Source organism: Symphalangus syndactylus, chromosome 24 (genome assembly GCF_028878055.3).
Source record: "Symphalangus syndactylus isolate Jambi chromosome 24, NHGRI_mSymSyn1-v2.1_pri, whole genome shotgun sequence".
Classification (NCBI taxonomy): domain Eukaryota; kingdom Metazoa; phylum Chordata; class Mammalia; order Primates; family Hylobatidae; genus Symphalangus; species Symphalangus syndactylus.
Window position 1 is genome coordinate 67,346,626 of NC_072446.2, and position 20,822 is coordinate 67,367,447.

Sequence of the window (20,822 nt, forward strand, 5' to 3'; positions counted from 1 at the left end):
ACTTTCTCTTTCCAGATCTCACAACTTGGTGAAGTGAATGACACGGACTCATTTTTCTCGTTTGTCTAGGAGGAAATCCAAGGTCCAATACTCTAAAGATCCTGCCTAATGTTCAGATAGTCCTCTGTGAACCCTTCCTGACCACATCAGCTAGACATGACACTACTTTTTCTTTGTGTTCACACTCTCCCTGTATCTATCTTCGTCATTGCATCCATTCCACAGCTTTTCCTTTATTTTTTATATTTCTTATTTTCTACTGAACTATGAGCTTTTGAGTGACATGACAATCTCTTATTTAATTCCTTTGTGTTCCCAGCATGGTGCCTGGCATATAATAGATACCTAATCAGTGTTTGCTGGATGAACCCAGGAGATGATACCAGATCTTGGGTCTTCCGTTTTAATCCAGGACTTGGTCCATCACATCGGGCACCCAATACAAAATGCACTGTCAGTGATTACTTGTTGTTGTTTGGCCTTTTTGAAGGATGACTTAAGAAGGCTAGTATAATCTAAGTCAGTAATCTGAACAAGGCCCATTTATTTTAGAAACTGCAAAGTATTGGCAAACTTGAAAAAATGGAATTGTTTCAATACCATGCTTATATACAAGGACTCTCAAAAGGGAAAGGATTTTAACAATTTTGGTGGTAGTACTGGTGGTATTTGCATTTCTAGATTTCATAGACCTGGTAATGTCATATCCAAATGCCAAATTAAAAATAGAAACAAGATTCCCCCAATACATGCATATGAAAAATACTCAAAATGAGAATAATAATTAGCATTTACAGTATATCAGACATAGTTCTATGAGCTTTACTTGAATATTTTCATGTAATCCCATCAGCTCTATGCAGTTGGCATTATTACTGTACCACTTTTATAGATAGGAACACTCAAGTGCTAGGAGGTTACGAAACTTGTCTAAGGTCCTGGGTGAGCAAATGAGTGTGATGAGGTGACAATGACTATTTTGAATCTGAGTTGCTTAATTCTATAACTTATACTGTAAACCAGTACACTAAATATTCCTATTAGTTTTGGGATGGTGATTTGCATTTTCTTCGTTATACATTTCTAGATTTAAAAAATAATTGTATGAGAAATGGGTACTTAAATTTCTGAAAAAAATCAGAAAAAATGTTATTTTAAGATATATTAATTCATTGAAGCAGACTCTAATGAATAAAGTCCACAAATACACTTGTTTTTCTTGATAAGTTGATGGACAATTTCCCAGTAAATTCAGAAATTCAACATATTGTCAATATTTTTATTCTGAAACTATAAATAAAACATTGAATTAGCCATGGAATACATGAAATAACTACAAGTAAATCACTCATAATGAACTGAATACTTAATTTGGTTTTAAAGTAGAATTTTGATATTAGTCATATTAAGAATCACAACTACAAAAGTGATTGTTCCTGATTTATATTCAGGACGTAAGGCATAGAAGAAAGGCAACATACTAAAGTTACACACAGAAGTTATTTTATACATTTTATTCGTAGTATTTAGTAAAATTTATACAACTCTTCAAATTTAAAATAATTAATTTCTCTTTGTTTTACATGTGTACCCATCAACTACAGTAAACGTTATTATTTGAAGCAAATACATGGGTTTATTCCTGATCTTTCTCGTTAAAATGCAACTGCATATGCCAGTGCTGTGGCAAGACTACTATACAATTCCAAATGTCACTGAGCTCTTTTCAAGTTAATAAGCCTTAAATCAAGGGAATTTGGTGCAAATAAACTATTTTCAGTTCTCAGAAAGTTTGTGGGTAAAGTGGTAATTTTTTGAATATGGAACCAAGGGTCTCACTGGAAAATATGTTTGGGTTGTTAACAGAAGGACAGTAATTGCTTTGTCTCTCTCTTTGGATACAGTACTACCTTTTAACAATTAGGGTAACTTCAGGCTAGCAACTGTAATTTCTAAATAGTAATATCTTCTAAAGGAATGTGTTATTCTAGTGGATCATGTCGGCCAGGATACAAGTTCAAGTGCCTTATTTATCCCTAACAATGTGCACAAAGATCATGTTTTAAAAAAAAATTTCAACAGGATATCCACTGTGTTTCTGGTAATATATCTATTTACAGAGCACAATTAAATCTAGTTTAAATGACTTGGCTACAAAATATGCTCCCATTTATGCAGAACCAACTATGATTTATATAACCCTTTTCTTCCGTGGCTTGTTTAAAATACCTCTTGTGACTATGGCCAAAATTTTTTGCTAATTAGTGGATATTTTCTAGAGTCATTGTTATGTGGAAACGAAATTATCACAGAGATTTAAAACGGAGTTTTGATTCATCATAGTCAGTTCACAGAAACATTTATTTCCTAGCTCTGAAACTGTCTTTGGTTTTTAGATTTTTAAAAAGCATTCTAATTCTGTAAGTCGTCCAAGTAAATTATACTTTACTATGAATAATAATTTTTCAAAGTTTTAGCATAGAGGTTGTTTTTTAAAGTTATCTCCAACTTTAGATAGTTATCATTACATTTGTTAGAGATAATTTTTTCCAATTTAAACATAACTCATGTTATTTGAATCTCATTTTCCTTTTAAATTTGTCTGCAGTTGACATTGGTTGGAAAGTTTGAACATATAATACACATAGTAGATTACTCAATGTATATTTATTGACTGAATGGTCAGAATCCAGTTGTTTAGAAAATTACAATTTATGGGGAATTGGTTGATACATATAATTTTCTATTCCTTCTTTCCCTTAGCTAGATTCATAAAGTAAGAATTTTGATTATTATATTTTACCAGACGTTATCCAGAAAAGGTAAAATCAGAAGTGATTGCAAAGTGAAAAAAATTCTTTGCATGTCTTTGCAAATCCATCTCTCATGTTTTCTCTTTATACTTGAATGCAGTGGTCTTGTCTCAGTTGCTTAAATCCAGCAGGGAAATTATTTCCAGCCTCAGGGATTTGCACGCATTGTTTTCTTTTTCTGGAATGAGCTTCCCTTCTTCTCAATAGTAGCTCTCCAGTCTTTCTTTTTATAGCACTTCCCCCAGTTTACAGACGCATTTGTTGGCATGCTTATTGGCTAGTTTCCCCAGAAGACTCTATCGTCCTTGAAACCTTGAGTTTCATTTTCTTCACCACCATATTCTCAATGCCTATGGGCACACAGTAAGAGCTCAAGAAATATTTGTTGCAGTCGGGGACAGGACCTTAACTGTTGTATTTTTCCTACTCCAAAGCACCTAACAAAAAAGCAATAGCAAGCAGTTTCAAGCATTTTATTTTGCTTTATAAAATGAAGGTGAAAATGTTTTGGGGGAGCCTTTCCACAGCTCTGCTCACTTTTTGCAGCCTCATTAGCTTTTTCCACCTATAGAAGAAAGGTGACAGTGAAGAGGTGCTCTTATTTCTTTCTTGTGACCTACCAAAGTTGTTAATGAACTTGGCTGTTTTGAAAAGTCTTCACAAAAATAATTGGCTGATAAATTTAACCATAGCACTCAATACTTTTATAATTCAATCATAAGTCTAAGAATGGTTTTGCAAACTTATTCAGTGCAACATGAACATTGCTGGCACATTTTGAGGGGCTCAAAGGTCCTTCCTATAAAGTCATGTCATCCTTAGGTAAATGCTTCCTTGTTGCTTAGATACTAAGATAAAAATAATGAAAGGAGAGCTCTGCACGAGAAAAAAGTTTTATGCAATGGACTTCCAGAAACAATAGTAACAACTCATTTTAGAGCAAGTCATGTAGAAATTAATCAAAATGAAAGTAAATTATTTTATTTGAGGTGGTTAATGTTATGATGTACCTTGTATGTGTCAGGCACAAAAACAAAAAGCATGTTACATGCTTGTCCTCTCACCTCCTTTACCACTATATGAGCAGAGTAGGTGTTATCCAAACTGTTTAGATCCCACACCCCTCTCAGTAAAAACTTTCTGAGCACAGCTCTGTCAAGTATGTAAATATATTTATTTATAAGCACATAGCACCATACTAATTGCTTACATAGCTTATAAATCTTAACACTAAACATTTTAAAATGCTAAGGTGAGATGAAATTAATATTTCAAATATCTTCCTAAACATAATGGCTTCACACTGATCCAGGGCTGGAAAGCCCCAAAGTAGGGCTTCGCCTGCGAGGGTTCTTGGCTTCACTCAGGAAAGAATTCAAGGACGAGCCAGTGTTGGGTAGAAGAAAATAACTTTACTGAGGCAGCGGTGTTACAGCTCCATGCCCGTTCCTGCAGAGCAGGGCTACGCCATAGGCAGTGTGCTGACAGTAGCAGCTCAGGCAGTTTTGCGGTTGTATTTATACTTACTTTTAATCATATGTAGATTAAGGGGTGGTTAATACAGAAACTTCTATGATAGGAGTGGCAATTTTTGGGTCATTGGATCATTACTGTGGAAAGTGGTGGTAATTCCTCGGTGTTGCCCTGGCAATGGTAAACTGACATGGGCATATCTTATGGAAAGCTGCTTCTGCTCCCCCTGTTTTAGCTGGTCCTTAATTTGGTCTGGTATTCATACCCCACCACCAGAGTTGAGTCTTGCCTCCTAACTCAACACTATCATTAGCTAATATCTTAAAAAAAACATCGAGAAGGGTTTATTGTTAATAAGTTTGAAACCACATTTCAAATTGTCATCTTGATAATGTTAGCCTTTTTTGACTGTTTTTAAAATATTACCTGATTAGGTGACTTTTTTATCTACAAAAAGCAAGGGTCATTCTAGATTGAAATATTGGGGTTATAGGAGTGAAAAGAGGCCTCACCGAGTCTTGGCTGTTTCTAGCCGGCTCTATAAACTTTTTTCAGCCTCTGTTCATTACCCAGTTCCAAAGCTGCTTTTACATTTTCAGATATTTGTTATCAGCAAAAACCCCACCTCTTGGTACCAATTTTCAGTCTTACTCTGTTTTCTGATGCATATAGCAGAATACTTGAAACTGTATAATATATAGGAATCAAAATGTATTTCCTACAGTTACAAAGGCTGGGAAGTCCAAGGTGGAGAGGGCACATCTGGCAAAAGTCTTCTTGCTAGTGGGGACTCTCCACTTTGGCAGAGGTGGCACAGGGAATCCAATGGTGAGGGGGAAGAACATGCTAGCTCAGGTCTGTTTTTCTCTTCTTATAAAGCCACCAGTTCCTCTCCCATGATACTCCATTAATTCATTAACCCATTAATCATGGAGGCTCTTAATTTCCTCTTAAAGGCCCTGCCTCTCAAAACTGTCATATTGCGGATTAAGTTTCAACATGAGTTTTGGAGGGGCTGAACATTCAAACTATAGCATAACACAACACGCTCACCCTTGAAGATGGAAGACTACAAGCCTCTAAAGCAGTTTCAACTCGCTTCCGGTCTGCTGAAAACAAGCGATAGATGCTGTGAAGTGAACACAACAAAGGAGAGAGGTTTAAATGGCACATGGATCACAGCACTAACAGATGATGCCAACTCGAAATATTACATTCAGTCAAATCTATTTATTATCCATATTTAACGAACTAAAAGATAACCATTCCTCCATGCATTTGCATCTGTCTTCTGAAAGATCAACTGCGTGCTTTTTAAAATTAAGGTGTCTAGTATAAAATCAATATTTTAGGACTATGGTGCTGACCCAATTAAAACATATTGCATTAAATAATCTCTAATATTAAGCACTAAAATAAACATCCTTATTAATTCTGTCCCCTTGCTGCTACTACCCATTGCCCCAAGGTGTACATTGCATTATTAATAAATTTAATTTTTAATTTTTATTTATTTTTAAATTAATTTCTTTTATTTTCTTTCCTTTTTTTTTTGGAGACAGGGTCTCACATTGTTGCCCAGGCTGGAGTGCAGTGGCATGATCCCAGCTTACTGCAGTCTCCACTTCCCATGCTCAAGTGATCCTCCCACCTCAGCCTCCCTAGTAGTTAGAACTACAGGCATGTGCCACCACACCTGGCTAATTTTTAAAAATTTTTGCAAAGATAGAGTCTCACTATGTTGCCTAGGCTGCTCTCAAAATCCTGGCCTTAAGAAATCCTTCTGCCTTGGCCTTCCAAAGTGCTGGGATTACAGGCATGAGCCACTGTGCTTGGCTTAATTTGTGTATTCGCAGAAGCTTGCTAATAGCTAGTAAGTCAAAAGTTAAAGACTTTTGGCTGAATATGACCTAGAGATGGACTTTTTTTGGTTACTAATTTGATTTAAAAATAGAACTTAAGTACTGGACAATTTAATATACTAATTTAGGTTTATGGGTTCTATAAAGACATTAGACAACCTAGTGTCAGGTGCTCACCAGTCCCACATGATATATGGTGGAGATGAGCTGTTGTCTCCTTTAGACAGGGTTTGCTGTTTAGTTTTTCCTCCTCCTCCTGACCTGTTTCATCATTTACATTCCCTGCCTGGCTCCAGTTAGCATCTGAGGTTGCAAACCCTGCTTGAGGGCTACAGCCATCTTGGTAGAAAGAGGCACTGAGGTCAGCCAATTTCCACTCCTAGAACAGATCTGAATCTCAGATGGCCTTTTGGGCATAGTAGCAAGGGTCCCTCCACTTCCTCCACCCACTTCCTGCCTTGGTATTTCTGGAAAATAATGCCAGAGGAAAGGGAAGTCCCGGGGAGATGTGTATGAGGAAAGCAGCTGCACTGACATGAGACGTGTGAGGGAGGACGGGGCTACCATGCATTTCCACACTCCCACTTAGGCTGCTGGAGAAACAAAACAGAGCCATGGCATGGATTCAGATCTTTAAGGAAAATAAAATGAATAATGAGAAATGCTCACAAAGCTTACTTTTTGAGAGGAATACGCCCTTCTGGAGTGACTTGCAGCTTAAGTTTAGTATAGCTGTTGGAGAAGCAGAAAAACAAGGGTTTGATTTTTTAAAAAAAGCTTTTTTTCTTGAAGAATAAAATACACTCGAAAAAGCCCATGCCTTTGTACATTTTGCTGAATTTCCACAAACTGCCCAAGTCTCCACAGTTGGCACCCAGATTAAGAAATAGAACATCGTCACTTTAGCAGCATTCCAGAAGCCCTTCCAAAACCCCCTGCCAAAGGGAACTGTTATCCTGACTACAAATAGCATAGATTACTTTTGCCTGTTTTTGCACCTTACATAAGGGAATCATACTCTTGTGTTTGGCTTCTTTCACTCAATAGTATGCTTCTGAGAACTAACCATATTTTGCTTATTGTTTGCTTATGTATTCATTCTCAGAATGAGAACTCTAGGTCACTGTTGATGGATGCATACATTGAGAATTCTACTTCAGGAAGCTGCACACTCTAAGGCCCAGCAATCCCAAAGCTAGATGTGTACAACAAAAATACTAACAATATGTTCACCAAAAGACATGTCCATAGTAGCTATTCATAGGAAGACATCTTTCTGGAATAGACATTTGTAGTAGAGATTGATTAGCCAACTAGCAATAACATGCTATGTTTCAGATAAAACATGTTATTTACCTCTGTGTCCCCTTTCACTAACATTTCATGGAAGAATGAATGTTCTAGAAACATTGTCTGGAAAACATATTCTAGAAGAAGGATGATAAAATCAAAGACAAGGTAAAAAGAAAGAGGAAGAAAGGAAGGGAAGAGGTGGAGGCATGAAGAGTCCTTAGGGCAACTAACTCAGGGGTGGAGGCGATCCCATAAAAAAGCCCTTAAATGAAGACCTGAGGTATTGACTAAAAGCAAAAGGAATTCATAGAAGAGTAAAACAAAGGAATGTGGCTGAGGTCTTAGGTCTGGAATGATGGGTATGTCTTACATAAGAAGAGGGAAGACAGAACTCTGTTAAACAAAATAGAGGACCACCTATTAATGTTTCCACTTGTGGTTTTGATTTAAAGACTTCCTAACCTCCTCACCAGCCACAGCTTCCAAAATGAACACAACCAGCTTTCCTTGCTGTTCCTCTTGCCTAAGTCATTATTTTCCTTGGTCAAACAATTTTTAGAAAGGCTGTGGCAATTCCAGAGTGATCTGGCAATTTGTTTTGTTTTTCTTTCCTTATTTTCCTTCTTCTCTTTCCTTTAGATCCTTTCTCTTTTCTTACTAATACTTGCTGGGATCATCTACATGGGATGGAATCAGGATGTCAGCCTATTGATTTAAGTAGTCAGGAAAGGTATTGTAGCATCTATCTGTAACTAGATAAATGAGGAACATATGCTGTTCCTCAGATTAATAATTGAGAGGACACACACAGATGTAGAAGCAGAAGATTGTCTGAAATTAATAATTTTTAGTTCTGAGCGCAGCTGCCAGGATTTGGAAGTGGCTCTTTGTTTTGTGTGTCAAAAGCACTGACATTCATGCGAGCTCAGCCCAGGTGTATAACACGGATGTGCAGCTTGGAGGAGAGAGCAATCTTTCTTGGAAGTCTTCCAGTTCTGAAAAGGGGAGGTATCAGTTGTCTAACAAATCCCAAAGGAAAATTTGTGTTTATCAATGTGAGAAGTCAGTGTGGCATAAATAGAAGACTCACAAAGGAGAAAGGAAACTGACTCAGAAGAAGCAACGCCCTTAGCAATAAACTTAGAGTGACTTACGCTTTTTCCAGAAATGCATCCCTGGACATGTTTTGGGCCAGCAGGTTTGTTGCCAAACTGAAAACCTCATTTGTCCATTCCTGAAAAATGTAAATAACACTTGCATTAGCTTAAATACTGCACAGTCATTAGACACATGCTTTTAGCTTGGCTTCCAGGAAGACACATTAGTTCAATGTGCATGCCAAAGGTTTTTTGTTTTGTTTTATTATCCCTTTTTTGGGTAAAAATGACATAAGTAAATTTAAGTCCCTGAGGGACTACTCTTTTCCTAAGGAGATGTTCTTTGTACATAAAGTTTTTTCTGCTTTTCAAAATTTGTATAAATAGAAAATTGCTATGTTTCCCTTCAATAACTAAGCACTTTTTACTATTTCCTTGAATTACAGATAAAGAGTTATTAAAAAGTTTAAAATATGATCAAATATGTTTCCAAAAGAACATGCAAACATAATCTTCCTGCGCTACTACTCATGCCAAAGCAGCTATATCTGGTATCTTTAACTATTAACTACAGTTCTAGAAATTCTCTATACCAGGTAGTCACAATGCCACACAATATGCAGTATTCTCCCTTCTCCCAACACTGTCTGTCAATGTCTCACTAATCTCCTAATCTTAATCCCTACCTCATACCACAAAGCAATGATCTCATTAGGCTTCCAAGATAATGGAAAAGAGCAAGTCTACAAAAAAATACAGAAGTTCCATTCTGGGTGATTATTTGGAACACACAACACATTCTGGGCCGAAACCCCTATAAAATTCTCCAAGAGAAGATGACACAAGAGCTAGGTCATCATCTGATATTGCTATAGTTGACTTGGCTCCCTCTTCAATGAAATAATATCTTTTAGTTTAATTGCTTTGCCACCTGTTTTTTTGTTATTTCTACTTTTGTTTGATTTGTCTTTTGTTTTTTTTGCTTCCTGACTTAAGGCACGGATAATAGACTGTCATGTATACAGTAACATTCAAGATGGAACTGGAGAAGCAGGGAACATAGAGTGATGGGGAAGAAAAGAGGGAATCCTGAGCAGAGAAAACTGGGAAAAGAACCAGAGGTGAGAGCTAACATGGCAGGAGTTAGAGCAAACAAAAAGTAGTCCAATAGGAATTAGAAAAGAGGGAGGGGGTTGCGACAACAAACTAGAGTTGTGGTCAGAGGATAAAGAGCATTTAGGTGTCTGGAGATAAATTAGTAAAAAAATGTGATGCCAGGGCTAGGCTGCATCTCAGACAGATTATCTGGCAGCCAGGTCAAGGATGGATTTGAGGCTGAGAATCCAAAGAAGAGTAACTCAGTTAGGAAGCTGTAATAGTCCAGTAGTCCAGGTGAGAAATACTGAGACTTTGAACTCTATATGTTGGCGGAGGACTTAAAAAGACAGTACAGAATAGCTGCAAGAGAGAAGCAAAATTATTGCTCACCAAGCTTTATGCAGACACAAAAGAGCATTTCACAATAATTATCTAACAAATTAAAAATCAATTTTCCTCAAAATAGATAATTTTAAACTAAGAATAATAACCACTGATTTCAAAAATATGTTTGTGGTATAATATTTTGTAGGCTCATGGCCAAGCTTTAGACATTTCTAGCTCCATGCCAACTTTCTGCACTGGTAAAAGTATCTATAACTGAGGGCAAGATACAGTTTTTTATGTTTACCAGAGGCTAGTTTCAGACCAGAAATAGGTACAGCATTAGAAAGAGTTGAGGAGATTTAACTACACAGAGTAGTTTCATTGCCCTAAAAATTCTCTGTGTTTCACTATTTATCTCGTCCTCTATTGATTTAATACTTAAAAGTTACTGGGATATATAATAATTTTAAACAAGATATTTTAATATTGGTGAGACATGTAAAGGTCCTATTTTTTAATGTTTTATATTTATTTTTTATTTACTGGTAAACTATTGCTGTCATTGATATTGGTGTCATTCTGATTACCTCTCCTCATAAGAGGGTGGCAGTGTGTGATGTGAGTAACGAGGAACATTGTGTGATTCAGTCAGTGTTGTCCCAGCTGGCTGAACACATTTCTCTCACTACTGGCGTGCATCAGAATTCATCCTGCTGAGCATTTGTCTTAATGACGCAGTGAAGAATCTTTTCATGGTGAAAGATGGTACATGAGCTGGAAAGCCTTTTGTTAAAGTCAGAAAGGACTATCTGATAACTTACTGCACTTTTGATACTATACTGAACATCTAGAATTTTGGAAAAAATTCTGGTATAGTTTCTCTGTGTTAGGTAGCAGTGAAGATCTTATATCATAGTCAAAGTGTTCTCTTTTTTATCTTATACCGAAAGAGAAATGATTGCCAATCATACATAATTACAAAAAACCCAAATAAACAAAAAGCTAGGAAACATACTAGGACTCAATATTGTCATGATTAGGACAACTAGCATAATAATATTACTCAAATCAAAGAAAGATGCAGAATTATTTTCAGATCATGTTATTCAAATGTCTTCAAGCTACAGTTGACAAAAGTGCAACTCAAACTAACTTAAGAAATAGGAGAAAGTATCAAGTGCAATGGGTCGTTTCCTGTAATTGAAGGAAAAACTGGACAAACTGCAGCCAAAGAATGCATTTATAATACAAGATCATCAGGAATTTGGAGATTGAATGCACAAGGGCTTTTTTGGTTGCTATCACTCTGCTCTCTTCCTGAGGGCATTTTTCTTTTCCCTACTGACAGGTTCTTCCCCATGGCCACCAACTTCACCAAGAGTTGTCACATATGGTGTCTTTCACCACTAGAAAAGGTCTGGCTAATTCCTTCATTTTCAGTAACAAGAATGCTGGGAAAGGTCTGATTGGTCTACCTCTTGAACAATCAATCAGGTAAGAACTTAGCAGTGTCCATGACAACCAAGTAATTGGATCTGGGAAGGAAGCAATGACCAGAAGAGGGGATAGTATAGCAAACATGGCATATGCCCACTACCTAGGATTCCTGTGGGAAAGTAGACAGAAGGAAAGGGTGTGTGTTGTTTCATAACTTATGTGGGATCTCATAGTTCTGCCTCGCATCCTTTTTATAAAATAGGTAATAGATTCATAATCACTGAGTTGACTGCATAAATGAATGTGTAAATGAAAGAGACTGAGTTCCATGCTTTATGATTTATGTCTTTTGAAATTAACTTTTATATCTCCTCTATTGTTATAAGTTTCAATAACCATTCTTGGCTGGAGGGCTTTTAATGCTGGCTTTTTTGCATTTCTGTTGTAATGTGAACTATACTGGAATAGTTTACAAACATTAGGAGTCCTGGATATAACATGGGACTAGCAAGCTCTCCAATTAATAAAGTACAGAAGCTTTTGTGTAAGGGTTTGGGCATCTATGTTGGCTATGTAGACATACTTATTATGCTTTGGTTGATGTTTTGGGCTGTATTCTGAAGAACTCGTTGCTCAAGTATCTTTTTTTCAGATAAGTGAAGCACTATTGTGCTAAATGGTATTCTGATAGTCTAAGGAAGAGTTCAGGCTGTCACTTCTATTATGTCCTAGTCCTCTTGACATTCCTCTTCCAAATGGGAAAAGTTTAACGTGGTGAAATGAAATGAAAATGAACTTAAAGAGAATTCTTCAACGGGAAAAATTAAAACTCCCCCAAAGAGCAACGTCCATGGCACAGAGTAGAAGAACGGAGAGATGTTTGTTTCTGTTGAAGTTTTCACAATGAGACGATTGCAGCTGTATCACTGGGAGTCTCAGGTGTATTCTTAGCATCCACTGGGGAGACCTCCTCCCTTCCCTCCTGCTACTTTCCTGAGTCATTGTTCATTTGTACAACTGAGAAAATGCTAATTGCGTGCTCATATACGGAACCCCCAAAGTTTCATTTCTGTGGATTTCATGTCAATCCTCCACATTTCTGAAATGATTCTTCCAACAGTCTCATGTCACTCTTATGAAAACACTTGCTATTATGCCTTTGAATCCTAGCAGTCTCAGTGTTAATTATTACTTTGGTTGTATCTGCCTCGGTGCTGTGTACCATAGACAATAAATGTAAGCGGGGTCTGTAATTATAACTGATAATCGTTGTTCATTACAAAAATAATTCCATTTGAAGAGATCACATAAAAAAGGATTTTAAAAGAAAAAAGCACTGCTAATTTCCTTAGTAAGATGTATGTGAAACAGAAAAAGGGGAGCAATCGCAATTTCTTGGGTATTAAGCATGCTGCTTATCTGCTTATTATGAAATCAGTTCGACAAACTTAAAACTGCATTACTTGAAAACTGATTAGTGAACTAGGCACAGGTAGTTCCTCATTAACTTATAATTTAATGACAATTCTGCTGAAATATAATTTTCTCATTTGGAAATAAATTTGTTTTAAATTACCTTAATTATACCTTCCAACTTTATTTTAAACCTTTTTGCAAGCTAGATTCTTCTCTTCAAATGAAGAGGGTATTTCGCCCTTGGTAACTCAATCCCGTTAGTTCTTCCTCTGCTGTGAGAATGATTCTTTATCTTTGGCCTCAATTGTTCCATCTTTGACCATTCTCACTGCCTGTGAAGGCCTTGGAATAGTGACTGTTAAACACAGTTTTTTTTTTCTTGTCTTCTAATTTAAAAGTAAAATGGCTCTTCCTGACTTTCATATTGCAGATCCTTTTTCTAGCTTATTATGAATATAACTTATTGGATTTCAGAACACCATTCTACCATTTTCTAGCTGGGAACTTCTGCTAAATGCTATCTACTATCTATTTTATCCTTCTTGTCTAACAGAGACCCAACGGTACTCAGGCCAACAATATGTCCAACTGAAAAAAAAATATCCATTTTCCAATGTCCTTAGCAGCTGGGTGACCACATGTACCACATGGCAAATCACATGTAAGCAGGTGGCTGCTGGAGGGTTCTGGGAAAATGTGTTTCCTGATATAGATCTCTTTTCCTTTTACTGTAGAGAATGTAAGTGGAACGGCTAGAGCTACAGAGGCATCTTGATCTATGAGAAAAAGGCCACAAGAATCATAGGGGCCTTACTCAGCGTTGTTATCCCTGAGCTCCTGAATCAGCGCCAGAAACCACCTGTAGAGTCCTAATAAGATAAGTAAGCAACAATGAGGAAAGGGCCCTAGGTTGGGGAGAACAATCTGGGATAGCTAATCACAGACAACCCGCTGGCACAACATTCTGTTCCCAAATATCTCCTTCAGCACGTAGTCCTGGTAACTCCAGCAGCATGACCTCATTCTGCACATAACCCCTCCATCATGACCCTATGAAACTTCCCTCCAATCCCTGCCTCTTTGCAGACAGCCCCTTCTCTGCTGTGCTGCCCATTGCACCTTTGCAACATATCTTCATACTTTCTCTAATAAATCTGCCTTTCTTTACCTATTACTGTCTTGGTAAATTCTCTTACCACCCACAATGCCCACCCCAGCCAGTGGCATCCAAGACACTACCTTCAGGCTTCCGGCTACATGAGAAAAAAAGAAAAGAAAATAAAAACTGAACAAAACACAAATTAAAAATCCTTAATTTGTCTCAGCTATTATTTGATTTAGTTTTCTGTTACTCCAGGCCAAATGCAAGTCCTGAGTGACAGAATCATGTTGGACAAGTCTTTTTAAATTTGTCCTCCAATATTCATATATCTTAAAAAATGGAAGTAATAATAGAATTTATTTCATAGGGCTTTTGAGAGAATTGGGATAATTCATGTTAGACCAGTGACAGGTGTAATATATGCTTGTTAAATGATAGTAACCTAAAAAACTATTATTTATCAATGAAACAGAGACAGAGTTTCTTAAAAGTTGTTCAGAGGGGTTGGAAAGGCAATGATCACTTCTACGTCCTAGTTCTGTTTCTTGACAATTATTTTTAGCATTTCTGTTCCTAAATTTCTGGGGTTTACTTACACATTTCTATTTATATATGTGTGTGTGTAATGCTTTTTTCATGTGTGTGTGTGTGTGTGTGTGTGTGCATGTATAATGATTTTTCTTAACTGATTTTAGAATTTGACTATAATATTCTGCTCTGATTGAGGAGGCTTTAAATCTCTGACTCCATCTCTCATCTGCCCTTTCTCCTTGCTTGTGATAGAGTTCTATCACTAGTGGCCTTTCCTCCCTGTCCCCTCTACAATCTCAAGCAACATACTCAAACTCTCTTGATTCACTTATTAAAAACAGTATCCCTTGGCTCCTCTATGACAGGAGGACATTTACCTGCCAATTCCTTTTACTTCCAACTCTCGTTAGCTTAAATTCACTTTTAAATTGTCAGTTTTTGGCCAGGTGTGGTGGCTCACGCCTGTAATCCCAGCACTTTGGGAGGCTGAGGTGGGTGGATCACGAGGTCAGGAGATAGAGATCAACCTGGCTAACACGGTGAAACCCCGTCTCTATGAAAAATACAAAAATTAGCCAGGCATCGTGGTGGGTGCCTGTAGTCCCAGCTACTCAGGAGGCTGAGGCAGGAGAATGGCAGGTGAACCCAGGAGGCGGAGCTTGCAGTGAGCCCAGATGGCGCCACTGTACTCCGGCCTGGGGGACAGAGTGAGACTCCATCTCAAAAAAAAAATAAATAAATAAAATAAATGGTCAGTTTTTATCTTGTTCAGCAGTCATAATTATGACTTTAACTATTTGCATGTAAATTGATTCTGAAAGTTTAAAGCAAATACAATAAAAATTTACATGAGTATGAAATTGCAACTATAATTTTCTGCTAGGCCGTATGTTAGAATATATCAGATTATTTGTTTCAGTTCCAACACCATAACCCACATGGCTTTCCAAAGGGAACATTCCTAATAACAAGCATATATGTATCTTTTTACGTTCTTTCTTCAGTTGTTGAAAATCTTACATGTTTTAGCATGGTTTATATTTGGATAATACATTTCTGGTACATTTATCCCCACCCTTCTACCTTAACTTTCTTTTGGAGAGAAAAAAATTAAGTCTTTTTCATTTATCTGTCATCTTCCAGTTTCCTACGCATTACCCAAACCTACTCCATTCCTATACTTGCTATTTAGACTTTAAGACCAGTACTTTAGTTTAGCTCTCAGATATTTTCTTGTAATATATTCCATAATTTCCCTCTTCTGATTTCTCCTTTTCATGGGCTGATTATGCCTGTAAATACTTGTTGAATGAATGAAAATATAGTCATTAGGAAAATTACTAGCAAAGTATTTTCGAAAAGTGTTTTTAATCCTTAGTGCCAGCTTATTCATTGCGCATCATTTGGCTTAATTACTAAAGATGACAACCAATATCAAGGTAGTAGGTGAAACAGATCAACCTGCCTTTCTCAAAGTATGTCAGTATTCCCCCGCCACCGCCAATATTTTATATGTGGAGGGAGAAATTTAAACAAGAAAGCCAGATTTTCTTAGAACTCTTCTTCCTTCCAAAAAGTCATGGTGATTTTTTTTTGTAGTGCCCGTGTTCTTGCTTCCAGGCTAGGCACACAGGTAATGCAATCAGGGCTTACTTAGCTGCCAGGCATCAGAAGGTAGGCAGATGGAGGTATGCAGAAGAGTAGCTTGTCTCTGTGCAATAGAGTGGATGGAAGGAAAAAAGAGATGCTGTTGCTGATGCAGTTTTCTGTTTTCTCTTTCTGGGGAGAGGTGGCCTTGTACTAACAGTAGCCCACAGTCTGAAATCACAGTCATTTCTATGTCTCAGCGTTGACATTTTCCCTTCAGTTTGACATTGTTTTTATGTGGGCACCATTGAGCACTGTCTTGCTCCAAAAAAGCTCTTGTCTAGCAAATGCAGAAAAGACACCCAGGAGACAGAAGGCAGGGGTGCTTTCTTCCACAGTCACCAGAATAGCAATTGCTGCTGCTTCTGTGTGTATAAGGGAGAGACTGAAATCCAAGTTGCCCCTTTTTTTATAAAAATCTTTTCAGTATGAATGTCTTTCTTTTGACTTATGAGCTTTTAAACAAATGTTCCAGATAGACGATGTTTTCACAATATAAAAGTTTAAGTTGTGCATCCTTCATTTGCCTGACACATATCCAAAACGTGCAGAACATAGAGTAAATCTCATTCTCCAACAATGGACACCTACCAGTATAAAATTCCAAGACGAAAAGTGCAATGTATTGACATAGTAAGAATTTGGTCCTTTTTATGATTGGGTGGAAGAATAGCCTAAGATGACACAGGCATTTTTTTTAATATAATAAGGTCAGGAATAGCAGGTAATGATGATCTCGCAAAACACAGTAACTTAGGGATCTAACTTTTCATGTTTGTAAACAGTGATCTTTTTGGCACATGTATTCTACCTGCAAGGAAGTCATGCACAGTTTTCCATTATGTCCCAAAACAAATTGCTGAACACAACTTATGGCACCACCTTTTCTTTTTCTTAATCATTTTTCATTTAAAGTCAAACTTATAGCTATTGCTTACTCATCATAAATTTGTTTGAAATTCAAAATAGAAACGAGATAAAGCTCACATTTTGTACAGAATATACGCAAGTGTTTGAAAATTCTTACCTCAATGCATACGTTCCCAGAATAAAAATAAATATAAGAACCTCATGTCTCTTGAGGTCATTTTTAAATAGCTAATACTATTATTTTAGGGCAACTCTAAGAAAATAGCTGAAGTTTTTGATGAATGGCCCGGAGGTGGCCTTAGCAGAACCCTTCACTTGCCCCTCTTTCTTTTCTATTTCCCAACTTCATTTCATAGACTATAATTTCTTTTGCTTAAAAGCAATTCCCCTCTCTGTGACATCTTCTCTCATTTCCTTGTCCTGAAAGGTGTCAACTATTTGGTAAATAGAAGCTATTTTTCATTTGCTTAAGAAAGCGTGGAGTAACTGCTGGGTAAGGAAGCGACAGTCACAGTGACTCTAAGTGGGAATAAGGTTAGCTTTGGGAAAAAAGATTAGGAAAATGGAAGCTATCGTAATGAATGCCACCTGGGTCCTCCTACTGAGAATCCTGGCAAGCTGGAGAGAGAATTATTCTGGGAAAAGCCTTAAGCAACCAATCTGCTAAGGGGCCTTAATTTCTCCCAACTCTAAATGAAAAGATTGGAGCACATGATGTTAAAAGACACCATGACTCTAAGATTGTACGTGACTTATCACTTATTTTCAAGAGTTCAAAAGTCTCTCCTTTTCCTTTTCCTTTCCCTCCTCCTCCCCTTTCCTTCCTTTCCTTTCCCTTCCTTTCCTCTCTCACACCTCCTGCATTTATTGAGCCAAGCACTAAGTTAGATCCTGGGAACACAAAACAGACTAAACTACTGTTTTTAACTTTCATCATTTCGCAAATACAGGATAGATTATCAGACACACTGACTGCTAATTACAGTGTAATAACTGTAATTGAAAATATGTTCAAGGTTCACAGAACAACAGATGAAAGAACAATGGGCTATTCATGGAAGTCATGAGATGGAGCGAGAGATGGATGAACTGAGTTGATGCTGAGTCCCTCGGGAGGCCTAGGACTTTTCTTGGTGGACAAAAGAGAGAAAGGCAGTCTAGGAAACTACCATATTATAAAGGCATTAATATTAAAATTGTAAAGGTAGAAGAATCACAAGTAGTTAGGAACCGCTAGGACAGAATGGTGCAACAGTCAAAGTGGTGAATCATCAGTACCTGATGGTAGGGACTATGTTGGGTCACTGATGAATCCTCAGTGCCCAGTGAGGTGCTTGGCACATACTAGGCCCTCAATAAATATTTGTTCACTAAATGCACAGAAACTTCATTTTGCAGGTAATAGAGAATGAAAATGATTTAAAATATGATCAGGAATGAGTTTGTTTTTTTTAAAAGGCCATTCTTATGCAGATGAGCAGGCAGATTTGTAGAGCAAAGTGTGAGAGAATTTCAGGAAATAGGTAGGTAATGACTGTACATGAGACCCGTCAAGGGCTTAACAAGATGGCAGGAAGAAGCGGGAGCAGGAAAGAGATGTGAGAGCTAGTTAGGAAATTCAGAGAGCTGGTGTGTTGTCTAGATTGTGCACAAGAAATTGTTATAGATGAAGTTAACGAAAACTTCCAGAAAATCTCACTCATACCCTTGAAATAAGTGAATTAGACTCTCCAAGATACAGCTACAGAGGGGGAAGAATCTAAAATTACAAACACTAAAGACTAATGTTCAGTTTATATAACATATTTTTAGAGAGCGCGTTTCTTCTGTGACAGCTACTTCAAAATGTAATAATTTAACGTACAGAGATCCTCTGATAAATTTTTCTTTTATGTGTGAAATAATATTAAAAAATCAAAATGGCTCAACAAGTTTGAGAAAAGGACAGTATCTATCAAAGCAGTACACATAAGATCTATGAGCAGTCATTACACTCCAATATCTAGCTCTCTGAAAGGCAGATGTTTGTAGCATCATTATTTGTAGCAGCCCTAAACTCACAACTACATGAATGCCCATGAACTGTAAGTAGATTACTGACTACTACTTAGCAGAGAATGGACAAACTACAATCACACAGGAAACATAGAAGAATCTCATAAACCTCATAATATAATGTTGAATAATAGAAGTCAGACCAAAAAGACTTTATTGTATGATTTCATTTACAGATATTTTAAAAACAAGTAAGACTAATCTATCATGTTAACTGCCGATATAGAGATGTTAGTAGGGTGGATATCTAGGGTGCTGGTTATGCTCTGTTTCTTGATCTGGATGTTGATTATGTGGATATATTCCTTTTCCAAACCTCCATCAGGGTATAGAGTAAGAAACTGTGCACTTTTCTGTGTATGCTACATTTCAGTAAAACAGTAAGTAATCTGGCTCAGTTCCCATGAGCATGGCATTAACTGGCTGCCTCCTCTCAGCTTCCGTTTTTCTGATTCTTTCTTTTTATATTGGAGTGTCAATGATTCAGCCCTTGGACATCTCCTCTATCTACAGTCACTTCCTGGCTGATCTCATCTAGCTTCATTAAAAAGTATGATGACTTTTTAATACAATCAAATACCCAATGACCCCCAAATTTACGTGTTATATTTGGCACTCAACTCCAGGCTCATATATCCAACTACCTACTCAAAATCCCCACTTGAGTATTTAATAATAATCTCAAACTGAACATAACCAAAACTGAACTTCTGCTACATACTCCTAAACAAAAAATTGTATTCTATTTTATATTTTCTCTATGTCAGTAAATGATATTTCTATCTTTTCCTCTTGGGCCAAAACTTTAACATCATCTTTGATTCCATGCATATTTCTTTCACATGCAACATAAAATCCATAAACATATGCTGTCACTTCCTCCTTTATAATAAAGTGTGTGTGTGTGTGTGTGTGTGTACATACATGCAAATTTGGATTCCTTTTTATGTCCTCCACATTCCACATTGGTCTAAGTCATTAGCAACTCACCTAAATATTTCAATAGTTTGGTAATGAATCTGCTTGCTTCCATTATTTCCCCTCCCCCACGCAATCCATTATTGATTAAATGTTAAGTCAAATCACATCTGTCCTCAGCTGAAACCCTCTTGTGGCTTCCATCTCACTCACAGTAAAAGCCAAAGTCCTTCAAAAGCCTATGCCACCCTACAGCAAAATCAATTGCAACTGCCTCCTCAGTTCCCTCTGCTACTACCTTCCCTCAATCTTGCTTACCCAGCTGCTGTCACGCTTCCCCTTGGCTGTTCCTAAAGTACATCAGACTATCTTTTGCCTCAGGGCTTTTGCACCTGCTGTCGTGCAAGCACAGTGCTGTCTCTCCAGACATCCTCCTGACTTGCTCCCTCACCTCCTTCCAGTCTTTTGCTTAAGGGTCACTTCCTAGAGATGGCTGCACTGACCACCCTATTTAATGCCCTTTTCCACTGCACTCTCCATCCCTACCTCATTTTTGTCAATATCACTCTCTTCCTAATACACTGCGTGGCTGACTTCTTTACTTTACTTATTGTGTCTCCCACACTAGAATGTATGCTCCACATCGGCAAGGGTCTTTATCTGTTTTCTTCACTGCTTGATCCCCAGCATCTAGAATAGGACTTGGCACATTGCAGAAGGCTTAACAAAATGTTGTTGAATAAATGAGTGAACGAATCCAAGTTCTTCATTTTATGGATGAAGAATGTACCCAAACTGTCAAAAGGCTTGACGGCTCATATCCATTTGGCAGAAGAGTATTGTTAACATTTCTGATGTATAGACATCATCTCTATTGCTCTCT

General features: G+C 37.3%; 1 protein-coding gene and 1 long non-coding RNA gene across 8 annotated transcripts in view; one reads left to right on the forward strand and one right to left on the reverse strand.

Annotated features, from left to right (window-relative positions):
- The window catches only part of PLCB1 (phospholipase C beta 1), a 741,546-nt gene that overhangs the window by 220,203 nt on the left and 500,521 nt on the right, over window positions 1-20,822 (reverse strand). For both annotated transcript variants that reach the window (XM_055265375.2, XM_055265377.2), the window contains exons 5-7: window positions 8,596-8,675; window positions 6,827-6,880; window positions 5,340-5,415 (exon numbers count right to left, since the gene is read on the reverse strand). In XM_055265375.2, the coding sequence (XP_055121350.1) occupies window positions 5,340-5,415; window positions 6,827-6,880; window positions 8,596-8,675 (210 nt within the window). The remainder of the gene's footprint in view (window positions 1-5,339; window positions 5,416-6,826; window positions 6,881-8,595; window positions 8,676-20,822) is intronic.
- The window catches only part of LOC134735932 (uncharacterized), a 116,821-nt gene that overhangs the window by 1,724 nt on the left and 94,275 nt on the right, over window positions 1-20,822 (forward strand). For 3 of the 6 annotated variants that reach the window (XR_010119534.1, XR_010119539.1, XR_010119538.1), the window contains exons 2-4: window positions 9,535-9,659; window positions 11,312-11,457; window positions 13,551-13,697. This is a non-coding gene — a long non-coding RNA (uncharacterized lncRNA). The remainder of the gene's footprint in view (window positions 1-9,534; window positions 9,660-11,311; window positions 11,458-13,550; window positions 13,698-20,822) is intronic. The other 3 variants (XR_010119537.1, XR_010119536.1, XR_010119535.1) reach the window with 1 other exon arrangement.